Source organism: Sinohyriopsis cumingii, unplaced genomic scaffold, assembly GCF_028554795.1.
Source record: "Sinohyriopsis cumingii isolate HCF-2022 unplaced genomic scaffold, ASM2855479v2 utg002106l, whole genome shotgun sequence".
In the NCBI taxonomy this organism is placed as follows: Eukaryota; Metazoa; Mollusca; class Bivalvia; order Unionida; family Unionidae; genus Sinohyriopsis; species Sinohyriopsis cumingii.
In genome coordinates this window covers 185,383-204,168 of record NW_028316131.1, presented here as the reverse complement: position 1 = coordinate 204,168, position 18,786 = coordinate 185,383, and the positions used below count along the sequence as shown (strand labels likewise).

Genomic DNA, 18,786 nt, shown 5'->3' with positions numbered 1-18,786 from the left:
CTCTTGCTAAACCTTGTCTCCTTGAATCTTTCAACCATTGTCAGGTGTTTATAATATTCCACGAGCTGCTGTGCTACGCAATTGAAATTGTTTTCTTTGTCGGTTCTAGTACCTCGTAAAGGCCTCAGATCTCAACAATTACCAGAGATGTTTTATCTATCTCTGCAAGAATATCCAGCTTTCTTTTGCCCATCCTTTACCCACTTAAACAAATATGTTACTATCCATTTTGTCGGTATTTGCTGGTAAAGGAACCTTTTCCAAATAATGTACTCGTTTCCTTCTTCAAGCATGTCCTGATTTTAAACTGCATGTGTCTAAGTTATCTGCATGTTTGGCACCAAGCCTTTCACCCGCCCCATCATTTGTAATACCTCATAAGCTCCTTCTTTGGTACAAAAAAGTCTGTTTTTTAATTCTCAAGCTAATCGTCATGAAAAGGATGCAAGCCATTGTACTAACGTATCACTATTAGCAGAGGTATCATTCTCTTCCTAGAAGCTGTCAAGGCGTGTAATATACCTACTTTTTCCTATCCTCCTCCACATAACTTTTCACTCCTCTTTAGCTACTGAGATGAAAAGACATGCTTATCTAGTGTATGCCTCCTCCAGCTCCTGTAGTCCCATTCCACTTTTTGGATATGGCGGACTGATTCATAAATTATCTTTCTATTCCATTCTCTTCAATGTTGGTGTATGACATTAACATAGGTGAAATTTGTCAGTTTTAGGAAATAGTAATAAAATAGTAATAATATAATATAATATAATATAATATAATATAATATAATATAATGTAATATAATATAATATAATATAATATAATATAATATAATATAATATATAATATATATAATATAATATAATATAATATAATATACATAACATAATATAATGTTTCTCTAAGATCAAAATAGTTAAAGTCTCTGTAAAATTTCAGCACCAACAATAAGATCTCGTTAGACATTAGTTGTCCTTACCTCAAAGTTCGTTTCCTTTTCTTTTTATTTTGCGTTATACCACTCCCGTCTCGGATGCGGGATGTCGTGGGTTCGATCCCCAGCCGAGTCATACCAAAGACTTATAAAAAATGGTACTAACAGCTGCCTCGCTTGGCGCTAAGCATTATGATGTTAGTGTTAGGACTGGTCGGCCTGGAGTCAGGATAATGTGACTGGGTTGGACATCATCCTACATGTCTGCGGCATGATGTTCCACTCCTAGATATCACAATCAACTGCCACACTGCAGACATCGTAGCAATATGACTGAAAACTTGTTAAAGCTACGTTAAAAATCCAAATCACACACACACACTTTGGCGTTATATATTTTGTATTCCCAACTTCACAACTGTTGCCAGACAGACAATATAATTTTACCTTTATTTCCCAGCCAGTACTTGTGTGTGTGTGCGTGTGTGTGTGTGTGTGTGTGTCGTCCCTTTTATATATTTTGCATATAACAACGACATTATTTCCCATCTTTTAATTGTTAATCAAATATTACCAAGGTGACAGCATAGTGATACTTGGATTGCTAGCACAAACGATATCAAGGTTGTTATTACATCTGTAGACATATGCATAACATATATACACCTGGGTTAACCATTGTAATATTCTCTTTCATTAATTTGTAGTGCAACCTATCTCTGACGAAAAACGAAACGAATTACGTGAATTGGAACGTGATATTGCTTGCACGCTTATAACTAGCGAGCAAGTGGATCTAGAAAGTATTGACAAAGGAGTAAAAGCAATAACACTGCGGTGAGTTTAGATATTACTATTATATCCAAATCCAATTTAAAGATAGAAAAGCACAAATACATTTAGTACAATATCTCATAATATAAATGTCATTGTAATTAGCCTAAATACCTTTACTCTCCAGTCATGGAAATATCAAACTTTGTGAAAATCTTCACTAGTGCAAAATAATTGCGGACACCAAGTACGTTTCTTAAAGTCAACGAAAACTAAAGCATTCAGATTTGACTATGAACTAAGGAACGTTTCATCAATCATGTAAACTTGTGTTTAAATAGATGAATATTTGACCGTTAAGCCGTTGAGCTTACCTGCCACATTGTCAGAGAGTGAAGAGTTCTTACTGAAGCGCAAAGATTGTGTTTAGAGGTCCCAGTGGGAAGGATGTGTGAACGAAAGCCAAACAATATGTATTTCAGTTACGGATAAGCAAATGTGTCACATAAGTCTACATAAAATGACTGGAAATTTAAACCTGAATAAAGGTAAATAGGCAATAAAAATGACAGACGACATGTTCCGCAAAGTATGAGTTTTCAGTGGGATATAACTCGATACTTGATGTAGAACATCCACATTCTAAATAAAGTAAATTAACGTATTTTATGTTTTTTAATTTGCGTGAAAGTTATTAGTATTGTTTGTTTTTTCCTTTTCCACTAAATTAAACTTTTCGTTGATATTTATTTTATGAAAATGTAGTTAGACTCTCCGATGTGCAAGTTTCAAAATGAAATGTCATTTCATTTTATATCTAGATCATTTTCCCATTCCCCATCTAATTTAGATGTAGTTGATTAATTTTTTATAAGGAATATCATTAAAGACTAGAGTGCTCTCTAATTAGGTTCGTGAACAAGTCCACGTGATAATTACATATTTAAAGTATTTGTCGTTGTTTGGGAGATGTAATGTCAATCATTTATAAAGCTCCCTTAAAACAAAATATGGATTATCGTTTCGATTTTCAGAAGAATATATATATATATATATATATATATATATATATATATATATATATATATATATATATATATATATATATATATATATATATATATATAATGCCGGCAATGTATTCTGTTTTTATAAACATGATTTACATCATAAAAAAATATTGACGTTAATAAGTTCTCTGATCAGTGATTTCAGTAAGTTATTATAGTATTGGATCACGTTTGTATAAATATATATTTAAGTAAGATATTTGATCACTGGGCTGTATACAATTGTTTTTGTTACTGTTTGAATCAAACAGGTTCAGCAATAATATATATTCCACAGACTGTGTACCTGTACAGTCTATACATAAAATTAAAGTATGTTGCTTTTATCATTCCAATGCAGTGCACATGATACCAGTGAAAGTTTGTAACCACAAGAAACAAACTGACATGGTTTTTCGACAAGAGAAATAACATAGTAATGTAAACATAAACTAGTATTTGTTCATGAAAATGTTTTGTAGGTGCTTTTCCCTGGCAATCAAGTTTATAAGACAACCTAGATTACCTAACTAAATAACTTAAATCAATCATTGCACCCGCCAGATGCAATGATTAACTGACATACATGATATTCGTGACATAAATAACTCATTAAACAAAGATTTGAAAGTTTTAGATACAGTAATATCGTATAACAAGAAACCAAAATAATACCTACGCAATAATAACTAGAGAATCTATTCACCTAGGGAGATCAAGAAACATTTTATGGAAAAAAGACAAAGACCACTGATAAATAAGTTAAGCCTGTACTCTTCCAGCTACAGTGAAATAAGGATGAGATGATTACTTAGAGATTATCAGCACTATGTGAATTTTCAAAACTTTTTAACAAACAATCTGAACCTTTGAACTGACAATATGTGACAGTCATTGCTAATTTTTCAAAACTTGTATGTTTAATAACATATTTGTAAAACTATGTCCCTTTAGTTGCCGTTTGTGTCAATAACAATAGACCCATTAATTGTCTGCAGGATACCTACTACAAAAAACGAATGCAATAACTGGACATAACTTTTTACCTTATATTTGGTATATATGCGTTCATAATCTGCACTTTGTGTAAAACCCTACATAGTATGCATATTGAGGGGTATATCTATTTTTATTTACGTTACCCACGGTAACATAAGACATTGTTACCTTTAATAAACAAAACGAAGTAAAAGATGTGCCGTGTTGAACAGGACATAACAGCCCGGACCATGACATGTTCTTCTTCATGTGCAGGTTTCAATTACCGTGACATCGATAAAGCACAGAAGAATATGGACTTTTCTTACAATAACTATAGGGTTAACTGATTCAAAGAAAGTATATAACTGTATTACAACCACAAACATTGTACAGGACAATGCCCACCATGATACAATTAAATGACTCAACATGATCTTATGGTACTTATCAACATTATGTGAGTGATCTCAACAGATTGATAGACAAACAACCCGTGTGCTGACTAAGCGTAATTGGTTGCTAACCCTTAAAGATAGAATAGTTGATCATAATAGCAAAATATCAACTTTTAATGAATGTTGCACTACAATTTTTGATTGTGTCATTTATATAAAAATAGTGTACCCACTGCAGTTTACTTTATATCTAGTAAAAATAAACTCGGCTTCCCCTTTCTTGATGTGCTTCTCAACAAATTATACTCAAGACGTGTGGATACAAAAATTACATTAAGGTTCGTAGTATTTATATGTATGTTTTAAAGTCATTCATTTTGGAAACAAAATGTACATCTTTTCTGATCATAAATTGCAGGGTGGTTTTCAAGCCAGCGTATTTTGCATGGTAAAATCAATCCATGCATGTATGCTATGTGAAAAAATTAGAGGTGGTCATTTCTATCAGATGTTGCTCAAAAATATATTTTACCGAGATAATATTATTTAGATTAATTTTACCTTGACTATTATTATTATTATTATTATTATTATTATTAGTATTACTACTACTACTACTATTAAATGAAACCATCAGACTGGACCAGCTCGTGAGCAAAGTTGATGAACTGCAAGAGCAGCAGTATGCAGGAACTGCAGCTGTTGAGGATGTTCGATATCGCCCTATTCAGGCTGATAACCGGTCTGAACGAGAATCCAGCACTGTTGTTGAATATGGTTCAGTACATTTAGACAAAAGGATGGAGGATATAGAGAAAAAGGTGAGCAAAAGAATTAACGTGTCTTTTTAATTTAGAAAAACTTGAATTTATTTTCTAACCAGATAACCTAATCCTTAATATATTTGTAGAATACCTTTACCTTACAAATCCAGTTGCCGAATTGTTTTGGCAGGTTCTAACAGACAAAATAATTAAGATATAGTTGCAAAGGTGTAAGTCACGTGAGAATGGCATTCCTTTAGATGGACATGCACATTCCATGCCTCGTACTACCGAAAACGTTAATTCCACTTCTAAGCATTTGCAATTATCATATTATAGAAGCAGCAAAGATCAATTATGCTAATACTGCTGAATTCTTAATACAAATTCGCAGCATTTTCATTAAAAGACAAATAATATTTAATCTTTACCAAATTCTCTCATGCTGAAGGCTCCGCTAAGAGTGAAGTAACAATTTGCGATATTGGTGATGGTTAAATTACAACCAAATATCGTTATATATGGCATTTGTTAATATTTATGACCTAAAGAGAGATGTTGAGTCCGGTTCTTCTGATAAAATGTTCTGTCAACCAGCTGTTAGATTTTACACTTATTATAACATCTTCAATTTTGTTAAAGCATTTTGTTTTCTCTTGGGATTCTTTTACAGAGGGGTTTTTGTATTGCAATTTTGGATAAACTACGACAGATGCGAACACTTGTGGATATTTTATGGATTAATAAATTACCTAACGATTTCTAAAAGTTTCATACTGTTTTAAATGTAGGATGACGTTTTGGAGATGCAATGCCAACTGTTGGGACAAATATGCTTACCAAAATCAATCTCATTATGAGACCTCCTATAATTCCTACACATTCCTATATACAAGACAAAGATTGCAGTTGCTGTTGCAGCAAATATCACAATGTTTGCCGCAGAAATTACAACTTAAGTCATATTTTTTCAAGACTACGAGTTTTATGAAAACCTTCGCATTGTATAACTAGAATGTCTTAAACCTTTACAAACATTATGTGCTGCCAAAATATGTACAATGGTATTAAAGAGAATGAAAGTAGATTTAAAAAACATGTAATTTTAACAGCCATAACAGCCTATTTTTGTTTGAGTTGCCATCCTCATATCAACAATCTGCAGAAATGGTCTGTACTGTGCCACTCACATTTGGGATATATACCTAACCCATGCCTACGTCATGAACGGTGAACCTAAATTGTTGTTGAATATAGTGCCAGTACAATGTTCTGTGAAGTAGATCACAAACGTTGTGTAAGAAAATTTAAATCTTTGACATCCGTGGTGAGTCATATATTTTCTCTATTTAAAGCTTTTAGCTGGGCGGCTTATAACTTCGGCTCATGAGCACCCGGCCACAATTTAGGTTTCTGTACTGCTTGATAATAGTTGGATGTAGATCTAACTGAGACAAGATGGCTGCTAAAGACTAAGTATACAAATGATACGAGTATTTAAAGGAGACAAAAATAACATGAAATAAATGTTCTATGCTTACCACAATGAATTAAATATTTTGTTGGTGGGCACGATATGCTACAGTCTCACACCAAGAATAGCTAGGATGGACGGAATAAAGTATCCACAAAGAGGACTGCTATCTACGATGTTGTTCGTTATGAGCCCAACACAAACTCCTTCAACTACAAAATTTACACCTAAGCTAAAATCTAACAACAAAGTACTAAGAGCTTTGTAGAAAAATGATTTTGTTCTCACTTGGAAATTGTATCAATTTCAGATACAAATCTTCCTATAAACCTGAGGAAGATGTTAGCAAACTCGTCCATGCCATGTTTACAAACAGCTGCATGACATCAGTGATTTCATATGGAGATAGGAAAACATCGCTTATCTGTGTGCGTCATTTATATTGCAGAAACATTAAAAATGTACTGATAAAATTAATGTCTCATCTGTATTTCGTTTTGATGAATCTAGCAACCAAAATGAAAAAGAAACAAATGCAAATTTGTGTGAGAAGATGTGAAGTCGATAGAGAATCGTCATAACCAGATAGCATGGATCAGATATCTGAAGGATTGCTACGGCAGACTAGAAAATCACACATTTCAAATTGAACCCCCTAAATTCACAAATTAGTTTGGATAGTAAAGATGATAACTGAATCTTTTGTTAAATAATGCAGCGCAGAATATAAAAGGACTGTGGTTAGTCATTTACGAAAATCGGGTCAATCGGTCTATAGAGCCATCAAGCTCCACATCGGATGAAATATCAATATAAAATGAAATGTTTTCTCGCCGACATTATTTGCATTTTCTATTTAATGATTCTCCATGTAAGTGGGACACGTGAAAGTGGCAGCATTGTCTTTGATGTCAATACATTTTGTCATTACTTATGGTTTCGAAAAGCGCCAGGCATGTTAAAGAACCCTTCAAATATGTACTTAAATGGTATAATATCTTAAAGTAAACAAATGATTTGAAACAGAACACGAAGCCGATTAACGAAGTCGAGAATGTCATACGTAGAGCAATACAAGAAACGCTAACTTGCTTAAATTTATATGGTGTTTTGCTCAACTGCGTTAGTAGTTCATATCTTCTTGCCAGATGATTTAGCTGACAGGCCATTATTTATCTTCTAACCTTTCAGCAGTTTTGGCAAGAAATTCACCTGATAACATAGCAACTTCATATGTCTGACTGATTCACAGAGACTTATATTAGAATTAATATAATTAGACTTACAAGAAAATTTACATTAGAAAAAGCATATGCCAGATTCTAAGTCTTGATATGAAAAACTGTTTCAAACAATAAATCCATTAGTGGATGTCTGTATAGAAATATAATGTGAAAATATAAAAGGTCAACCTAAGAAGCACCTTTAATGTGGTCATATTCAACATGCTGAAAGAAAAATAAATACACCAATTACAAGTGAACTTTCGGGATGAGATGCAGGATCAAAACATAGGTAAATATGATACCTGTTGAAAATTCCTCTTAACAGAGAATTGTGCAGTTGTTTAAAAATAATCTACATTTCTCTTGTGAATATGTTTAGATACATTATACCGACTGAAATGTATTTTCCCTTAAAAGTCTTTGACAATTGCATAAATTTCTCTGACAACATATCGGTACGAACCATGTTCTTGCTAAGTGTATGGATTGTGCTCGTTTATTCTATTAACAACGATAGCACTATAAACCAATCGAGAAATCTTCTACATTCTTAACAATTGCAGTTTATGTGCAACAAACATTTGCGAGAAGGATTTTATATCTTTGAACTTCTGTTTTATATGTCTGTACAGAAAGAAACATATGTAACATATGTTTTGTATCATCAAAGACTACCAAAATCTGTCTTTATATTAAAGTCGTATTTCGTTTACTTTCAGTTTTAAGTCCATTTTCAGACAATTTCCACTTATATTTTATCGCTTTTCACAAAGATTGTTTATGGTATCAAAATAAATTGAGATTGCTCCTTCTCTATTAGTTTTCACTTTTGCGTGATTAAAACAACATAGAAATGCATTTACTAAAAATAGCCTTAATGGGAAAGAAACCTATATAACGCTTGCATATTTAAATGATAGAACTTTAATGAAATAGCAACTGTTAGCATTATCTTCATGAGAGGTATATTATGACCATACAAAGCTTTATTAAACACACGTATACATACAGGTCAATCAGCCATGTCAGGGTGTCCACTGACAGTGGAACATATTTTGTGTGTATATATCACTTCCAGCCAATGAGGCAGATGTTGTTTAATTTAATTCATTTAAGAATCTTAGGATGACGTAGCACGAAATTTTGTTAGATTTATAGTAAATAATGTCACCAAATATTGTAAAGGTGTGTATTCTTACCTTAAGATTTTAGTTGTATTGTATGTTATATCCAACGGAGATGGGCAATTACTCAACTGGGTAAGGTGACCTCTCCTTTGATAGCCAATACTGGAAATGGGATGTCAGCTGCTCTAGTACCTCATGCAATCCAGTTCAAGTACTGTCTTTATTAATTTCAATGACACCAAGACTGCTTACAGTGAATTATCCACAGCATACTCATTCCTAGACCAAAGATGCAGAATATATCCAGATATTGGTTGCATCACTTCCAATCCCAGTCCCCTCATGAAACAGTGAAACTGCATCAGATGACAAGATCAATGTCCCTGGGTACTGACCTGTGAAGGCACCATGAATCATAAACCGGATATTAACATGACTGGTCATAGCTGTATCATATATCAGTACTGGCTTTATCTATTTACATTTCGTTAGACAATTGTTGCATATATCAGATATTGTCTGATTATCAAAGACACTGTCAACTATCAGACAATAACACTTCATAATATGAACAGCTACATACCATCGTTTATCATATACGATTACTGTTTCTCCACACCATTCGTTGTTTGAATCCCAAGAGGATTCTTTGTTACCCATACCCATAACTTTGAAGGCATACATTTATTACCCACTTCCTTTTCCAAGCGTACAGGAAAGACTCTGTCCTATGCGTATCAGTTTAGGAAAACTTCTGAATTCTGCTTTCAGTTGTTTTTGTCCTGCTGCTACATCATTCATCACCTATACAATTTCTGTATTTGCTGACATCGTAACCAAGACAACTGATCTTTATATCAAACAATCATAGTCTTGTCCAGTCCGTAACATCTTGTACTGCTTAAAAGGACAAATTCAATATCTGCAGATCAACAGGCATTTCCACTCACGATGATAAATCCATCTACCTTAAATCCAACTCTTCTTCAAAACTCACAATCACTGGAGCAATTTGCGTAATCAGACATATTACAGATTGGGAGTTTTAACTTCTCATTTGTATGGTTAGGAAAGAGTAACAAGCATGGACGGAATGAGCTATCCATTTGCAACATATCTATTTGCTCTTCCTTGACCTGTCACCCTACTTGTATGTGAGCAAGATAAGCAACGCCTCAGTCCCACTGAGGAGACCCTTGCTGACAGACACTTATAAGAGATATAATCATATTCTCAACAGGACATCTCACAAGTCATACTCCAATTGTATTGCTGCCTCATTTAATCTGTCATATCGTGAGACAGGCATTTATATTCCTAACCTGCCATTACATGTGATAGTTGGAAAGAAGATTTTTTTTTTATTCCCTTAACTCTGTTATGATATACGCATGTAACCTTTAATGTGTATAAACAATCCTGCTTAAATCGTATGCGAACCTATCGGCAGTTAGTTTATACAACTGACTGATATACATACATTTATGGGTTATGGTTTTCAGAGATGAACAGCCACCATTTCACAGATTACTAAGCTGGATGACAACAGTCAGGGTGATGTGTTATGTAATCTGAATACTGCTGTGGAAACATACATCAGATTTATTAGCGTAGGCAAAGTGCACTAATTGTAGGTTATGAAAGTGAACGATGTTGTTGTTCTTGTTGTAGTGGGGTTTAACGCTATTTTTCAACAAACGGTAGGCTATGCATGGCGGCCAGTATTAATGGTGGAGGGAAAACCCGGGAAAACCCCGGAAATAACCACCGACCCACGAGAAGCTACTGGCAGGCTTTCTCACATACTCACATTGGCCGAACCCTAGACTCAAACCTACGCAGAGGTGAGATGGCAGTGATTCATAACGGAGAGCGCTTTAGACCACTCTGCTACTCGAGGCCCCAACCTATTTAAAGTAACGTAAGCCAAAAATATGTATGATGAAGAACATAGTTTATTAATCATCATTGCCTTGAATGAGAATGTTTAAGGAGTATTGTTAAAGAATATTGTCAAATTTCTGAGCAGCAGCATTGTGTCTTAAAGATATTATTTTACTTCATGTATAAATAATTAGACATGACTATCTTGGTAGGTAGAATAATGTAAAGGCGTGATTAAGATTGTATGGTCATCTGCGAAAATGCAGCTCTTATTCAGTCTATGTCAAGTGTAAAGAAAGCATTACTCCGTAAAACTATATTTCAGAATTCCTGCAAGCACCGTATGTGAAGTAAATGACGTACGTCGATATAACAACTCCTCGCGGCATCATGGCAATACATGAATGTCGATCTATATCCCCAATGTAAATAATATATTCAAACAATCATTTTTTAAAATTTCGTTGAATAGCGAAGTCTGCTATTTTCAGCTTTGTATCGCTTTTTGCACACACACGTAACGATCTTGTGTCACCCAAAACGAAACAAAATGCCTATCCCTCATGATGGATTTGATAACTAGATTGACAAAACCAGCACTATTTTGGGTCAATTGTAAAACCATGCCGTGAAGAAAGTTTCTCATCTACCTTCCGGGAAACCAACATTTGATACGTTGAGTTGCTGTTGTATTTTTTCAACGTACGTACAATAATACAGGTGCACATATATCATTGTATATGCTTAGGAAAATGTAACAAGATCTTTTGGGTAGTTTGAATAACAGTCACGTTTATTCTCAAAGAGTGCAAATATGAACACAAGCGCCGCTCTGGTTACCTTCAAACGCCAGCTGAACTACTGAGATTATCACAAACTATATAAAATTAAAGGCCTCGACTGCGGGAGGTCGCATGTTCGAACCCCAGGAGAATCAAACCAAATATTTATAAAACGGTACTAACAGCTGCCTCGCTAGGCCCTCAGCATTACGAGCTGAATGGTATGACCAGTCGGCCTGGTGTCTGGATCATGTGACTGGGTGGTTCATCATGATACATGTCTAGCCATCAATATAAACTGCCACACGGAAGACATCGTAGCGATATGACTAAAACAATGTTCACGGTATGTTAAAAACCCAAATCACACACACGTCAAAATTTAAACTATAATGCACTGTACAATAGATTTTATAGAAAAACAGTTTATGTGCGTGTGATTCAATAACTGCTGTGTTAACAGTTCTCGGTGAAACATGTAGATGTATAGGGATGTTGATAATATTTAAAAATGCTAAGACTGCCAACTAGTGTTTGTTCGTGGTATGTTAAATGTTTCAAAGAAAGCAGATATATCATTTAATTCATATTTGAATGTCCGTTCGTTTTTGTAGGCTTCATTGATTCTCAAGTGGATGTCGTCGAATGTGTGCAGAATTGATCACTCATTTCCTTAAGACTTCACGTCACACCTTTTATAATTCATTGATAAATACAATCCAGTCAGGTTATTTGGCAGCGATTAATATCTCTGCTGCTCAATCATTTTATTCATAAGAGAGCAAAATCGTTTTTCTCAACAAGTGTGCTATTCCCCATAGCAAGTGATTAGCAAGTAATACCCACATATATACTGAAAACCCTCAAGAATTTAAGGTATAGCTGAACCTACAAGATGTGTACCTTCATATTTACATAAGCAGGTCTTCCCAATAATTCATCGGGTTAATTTCAAGGACCTCAAATATCAATAAAGTTAATATGAGTCCCACTTGTGTCCATTAGGCTCACATACAAAGTCATGTAAAACGGCACACCTTCTAACACATGCAATTAGGTAAATATTATCAAAGAAACATATTTCAGCCCTAAATTTGGATTATCTTGTCAGCAGTTTTCAAACACACGGGGAGAAGTATATGTTGATGACAACGGAGTCATGGAAGGTTTCAAATATAATTGACTTTTATACAAGTGTTTTGGAAACTCCAGAGTTTTGCTATTGTAGTATTTATATTTCCTGGAATGTGTATGTCTATTTATATTTCAAATATATCGGACTTCCACCCAGATCACAAATCTTAAATAATTTGCAGACAAAAACAAAAAATGAAAAGAATTACTCACACACACTATTAACACACAAAAATAGAAATTTATTACAATAGCAGGGTGAAAATATATTTTCCTGAATTAAATGGTAAAAAACGTCTTTTTTTGTTTAGTTACAATGGATCGTTGACACACTTAAAAAACATCAACCGGAAACTGAGCAGGCCAGTCCTGAGGAAACTGGTGAAAGAGTCGAGGGTATTTTTCTCTATTAATATTCGTTCATAGTATTGGTTGTATTATCATAATTATTTTTGTTATCAAATGTATGATAAATGCTTAAAATATTTTAAAAGCATTTAAATTAAAATTCATCGGTTAGATATCTGTAGCTTACATATTCTAATTTACATAAATAATGTTATTTTACAAACACAAATTCTTCGTGTTTTGTTATATGATGTTTCCTTGATACCTTCCAGAACTGCTGTTGTACTTCAGCCGACATCATTATGCAGTCACATTGGCAATCTGGCTTGATTTTGATGTATTTGTAAAGTCAAAATCCTCTGCTACCTTTCTATTGATTTAATTGCACAATGTTTTATATATCTCAGTGACAAACTAAATCATTATGTTTATAATCTTGGCATATGTCAATTGTGTGCACACTTTATAAATATTTGGAAAAAAATTACAATGGATGTTTTGCACTTTTAGTGTGAGGTATTGCGTTAAGAAAGTCATATTTTATATCCATGGAATAGGAGAAAGACAAATAACCATTCGTATTGATGTATAATAAATAATACCACACTCACATATAAATGTTCAGTGCAACCTTTCTAACTTTCACAAGCAGATCAAATATAATCTTGAACTAGTGAACAGTTATGTGACATATGAACTATGCCATTATTGTCAAGTTTAATTACTTGATTTTTATGAAACTGTTTTATAGTGATATGATATGTTGCTTTCATCATTACATAGTTCCATTCGTTACAAATATATGCTTAATCTATGATGTCAATAAATAACGAACGACAATATTAACAGAAACCAACACTCAAGTGAAAGCTTTGATTTTAAAAATTACTGGGCATGCTTTAACGTTCATATTCTTTAGACATTAACATTTGACTCAGCTTATCGAATTTTGTGACTTAAAACTTGCATATCGAACCAACGTTTCTCCAATTGCATGATACCGTCGCTGGCATCCATGCTGTATCAACGTATTTCCGTTTGTAGCGATGTTAGGATATAAATCAAATATCTTGTTTATGTCAATTATTTCAGTAGTTTCTGCCGTAGCTGACCCCTCTCGTGCATTCTTTGTTTGCAAAACAGGGGAAGTAACCAAAATATGTTCTGTCGTGCTTGCTTATTAGTAGTTGTCTTTCCCAAACATGTTTCCTTTAATTGAATTGACATCAATTAAAATATGGTAATAACTGATGCACTATTACTTCACATTATACACAACTAAATGCTTGCAGCATATGCATGTAACATACATTGCTATATTGCTAAAATTTAGCTTATATTAGGTTATTACAAAGATTAAATGTGAAGTATGTAGATTTTGTTTAAAATCCCCTGTCGTAGTTCTTCGTGGACTAAAAGTGATATACTGCAAATGCAACATTTTGAAATACTGTACATGTAGTCCACTTTAGTACAGCTCTTCAGTCTAGTGTATTATTTCTAGTCATACATATAAACTGTTTCTCATTGTTGTGATTAAAGCTTCCAACACGTATTTGATCACATGCATTAAATGATGTCGCATGTCTCTATTATTGATATGCTGCAACTATGTTATCGTCAATAATTTCCATTTAGTCATTTATCACAGCCTTTAAATCCTTAGCTTTATCTGCTAGATCAGATATCTCCAGTTACATTTGTAGTGATTAAACTATTTAGAAAACAAATTGCAGATATTGATTAATTCGTTATTCTTACTTCACGCATAGTTAAAGCTTGAGGTAATTTAGAACAATGAAACTTTTCTCACATCGCCAAGCTGATACAGTGAAAAGTGCTGATGATTTTGTGAAGTGGTCAAATTGTCGGAACAAAGGTCACAAGATTCCAAATGGTATGGACCCCATTTTGTATAATGTGTTTATGCTTTGTTGCCACTGCTAACACAGACAATTTCTAATGTTGTGCTAAAAGGCATGATCGCATAGCATGGAGTAGATACTTATGTGTGAGTGATCAGTTAAAGGAAAATGCTTTGTAAATGACTGTTCCCAGGACTTCTGTACCATAGCTACCGATTTTCTTACTGAATTTATTTATGAGTATTTTTTTTCTTATTTTCCGATACAAGTAATAACTTTGAAATATTTTCATTGGACTCTGTGCACTATTGTTTAATAACTGTTGGTGACGGTTAAATAAATGTGATAATAATATCTACACATTTTAAGTGAATATTATACAGATATGTTAAATTAATGTACAGCGTAACATCTATTTCCAGGCTAGTGCTCCAGTCTCCTGAGAGCATGTTTAACTACTTGACCCAGTACTCCATATTGCTTATACAAGTTACATTCTGACGTAGCCTGCTAAAGAGAAGTTGGATGGCGCCTTCTAAAGATACTAAATCCAAAATTCCATGGTTTTCCCAATCAAGAGCATTATAGAAAGACGGTCGGTTTCTTATGCAACATTGACTAGAATGAAAGCTGATTATTACTTTACAAGGAATCCGTAAATCAAGCATTGCTAGTGATAACCTATACATTGACTAAACGAGACCGACAATACCATTCAAGTGTAGATTATTTAGGACATATAAGATTACCATATTGTTTTCATTTTTCCACACCCATATGCATTGGAGTGGTAAAATAGTCATTTTCCATCTGTGTTCATAATGCACCATCTACCAAAGGCACTTAAAACATTGTTTGTCCACAAGCAAGGTGCATAAGGTTCCTTTTATAATTTCCCAATCTTCGAGTGACCCTGAATTCAAAGCGTACCATAAGTGGTTTATACATTAAGAGCACTTAACCATAGGAAAATTGTTTGTATTGGTCTTTAGTTTAACTGGGGTCCCCTTGATGGCGAGGGAACACATACTGTCATAGGAAAATAAAATACAGTATTGGAATTTTAATAACGGAGTGCATGTTTTCACCATTGCTGTTTATGAAATAAAATAAAGTTTAAAGTTATGTTAGAACATTATTTTATTAACCGGTAGATGAGGTTTGCGGTTTTCCATTTATTTATTTGCATTCAATTTCAATTATTGGATCTTATTTATCACTAACAAGTATGATTAAAAGCAATTATATTTAAATGTTTCGATTATGCATGGAATCTTAAAGTTATGTCTTTGTGAAGAAATTTTGTTTGGCATTGATAACTGCAAGGTATTTTTGTATTCACCCTTTTAAACAAGTATCATTTGTGTGGAGGTACAAAATACTTGTTTGTACGATTCATATTAGAGTTGATTTATTTGCTTCTGTCTGTAACGATTCAGCTCTTCAGTTATTATGTATTCCTGGGAACGGGCTATGCATAAGGTGAAGTTCTTTGCATTGGCAACAATCGCAGTTGAAAGATTGTTGGACCCCTGCATGAAGTTTTAAAGTACTGTGACTAATATTTATTGACATGTTGCAATTACGAAACTCCTGAACTACTAAGACAGACCGTTGATCAAAATAGCTTGACCTTGTCCAAAGTACAATAATTTTAACAGCTATTAAACTAAGTAAAATAAATGTTTGCCACAAGATGTAAAATGAACTTTTGAAAGTGCAAGACAGTAACTAAAGTACATAAAAAGTTTTAAAAGTTATTGGCTTACTTTTTCCAATTTACATTTGAGGTCGACGAATTAAGTGGTCAAGTAGTGACAACAGTCTCTTGGAAGTGTACATCTGAAGTAAGGATAACCTGTAAAATCTATAACCCAAATTACTCCCATCCATCTTAAAATATACAAGTTGGAAGATGGGGGTTCGTCTTCATTATTTCAATAACCAAGATATCCAAGATAACCAGTGAAGTAAAAATTCTTTATCTTTCAAACTGTAACCCAGTGCAAAGTACAACACTGTAGAGCGGAATAAATATATGTCTGAAGTTCATTTTGACGAATGTTTATTTTATAACTTTGATACGCTATAATTTGACTTAAACCGTTTGAGTGTTTATAATTGAAGATAGACCCGTGTGAGATTAATGTTTTCAGTCCATGTAAATGTTCGTTAATTTCTTTAAAATTTGTACTACCAAGTTCTTCTCTCTCAGATTTTGTTTTTTATTCAAAATATATTTATTGAAAAGTCATCAGTGGAAACGTAAATATTACATAATGTTTGTAAAATCTTTATCAGTTAGTTTCAGCTCATTTCAGTCCAGTTTTTCGCCAGAATGATTATTTATTATTATTATTATTATTATTATTAGTATTAGTAGTAGTAGTAGTAGTAGTAGTAGTAGTAGTAGTAGTAGTAGTGGTTGTGGTAGTGTTAACACAAATGTTCCAAATTGTAATTTTGTTTTAATTATGGTTACAAATTTTCAAGGTTTCAGAGCACTAGGTTTATATTTAGGCGGTATTGATAATAGTGAGCCATGAGAAAATAATCAATTACATATTAGTACATTTAAAGATACGACTTCACTATAATGAGGGAAAACTCCAACGGGAGTTCAAAGTAAGAATGTGGGAACATTCAGGCTTATCCTGAGTCCCAATATATATATGCCCAATTTAGTGTCCTAGATGCATATTAAGTATTCGATCTGACCGTTATTTGAGAATTCTGTACTTTGGCTTAAATTCACTATTGTAATTTTTAATGATAACATGATAAGTCCTTTTCTATGTATTCCGGACTTTTCCTTGTGTATATGCATAACGTAGTTACGGATCTGGTGAACTGGTACAATATTTAGGATAATTTTCAATTTGTAATGGCAAAATTACTTATGTACCACTCTGAAATCCCAATTATAATGGCGTAATGTATAGATGATTGGTTAGTATAGCATTAAAGATGGACAGTTGTTGATTTCCATTTGTGGTATTTTATGGTCTGCAACGATGTTTTTTTATTCTTTTTCTAAAGTTTGCAAGCAGCAACTCACTTGACACATAGCATACAGTAGTTTTATATATTCACTTCAGAGTGACTTTATGGGAAATATATTGCAAGCCTCACTAATGATAGTGTGGAAGAAAGTACTAGATAAGAAATCCATTTATGTCGCAAAAATATATGCAGTTGGAATTAAAAAAATAAGCCGATTGACACCGAGAAGTTAATGATCTATGAAACAATATTATTGGTACTAGTTGACAGTATCAAACATGCGACTACAATCACCAAGCTTTTAATTCAGATTTAATAGTGTCTACTGAAACAATATGTTCTAGAATATATTATTCAGTTGTTAGAATGTGATTATACTAACTAATAAGAGACTTGTACGAAAAGGACCTTTATTTGAAAGGACCAAACTATCTGGTTGTGGGGTGAGTAGGGTAGGGACAAAACCAGTTGGAATCCTTTTATGTGTGTTTCCTCTGGATTCCATTGAATGTTTAGGCAGCCCTGGAACACCTAGTCTAAGTATGCAATTTTTTGCTGTTACATATCTGAGAAATTAAAACGTGAATACGCGCATTCTGAATAATAAAACTATCCCTTCCATCCTTAAGGTACACCATATGGTTACATGCAACATGCTGCAGCAATTTAAATGCAATTATGTGCTTAGAAGTTATTTCACTTCACCATAAACTGCCTATAGTGTTATGAGAAGATTCTTCAATTTGTGCTCATCCCAAATGACAAATAAAATGTATGACACTAGTGAAATATTTCTAGTATTTTGTTCAGCAAGGATTTTAAGAGACATACATTAAATAACTGTGTAAGTCATATTTGAAATTAGCACTTGTGTAATATGTTTGATTTTGATATAGAGTATGGCTGAAGTCCAATTTTACACCTTTACATGACAATTATTTTGACTCTAAATATAGCAAACATTCACATTTACTATCATAAATAATTAGGCAAACTGTATCAACAACCATCATATACTAGATTTATGTGTCAGGTCTGAATAC

At 33.4% G+C, this 18,786-nt stretch overlaps 1 protein-coding gene across 4 annotated transcripts in view; it reads left to right on the top strand.

Moving 5' to 3' along the window:
- Nucleotides 1–15,865, top strand: part of LOC149771138 (transient receptor potential cation channel subfamily M member-like 2) — a 69,493-nt gene extending 53,628 nt beyond the window's left edge. For 2 of the 4 annotated variants that reach the window (XR_016418405.1, XM_089948807.1), the window contains exons 15-16: nucleotides 1,645–1,774; nucleotides 4,737–4,907. Coding sequence is in view for 2 of the 4 variants with exons in the window: in XM_089948807.1 (XP_089804933.1) it covers nucleotides 1,645–1,774; nucleotides 4,737–4,764 (158 nt within the window). In the remaining 2 variants the exon portion in view is untranslated. Of the gene's footprint in view, nucleotides 1–1,644; nucleotides 1,775–4,736; nucleotides 4,958–12,838; nucleotides 12,924–15,162 lie in introns of those variants that run through there. The other 2 variants (XM_089948806.1, XR_016418406.1) reach the window with 2 other exon arrangements.
- The last annotated feature ends 2,921 nt before the right edge of the window (nucleotides 15,866–18,786 follow it).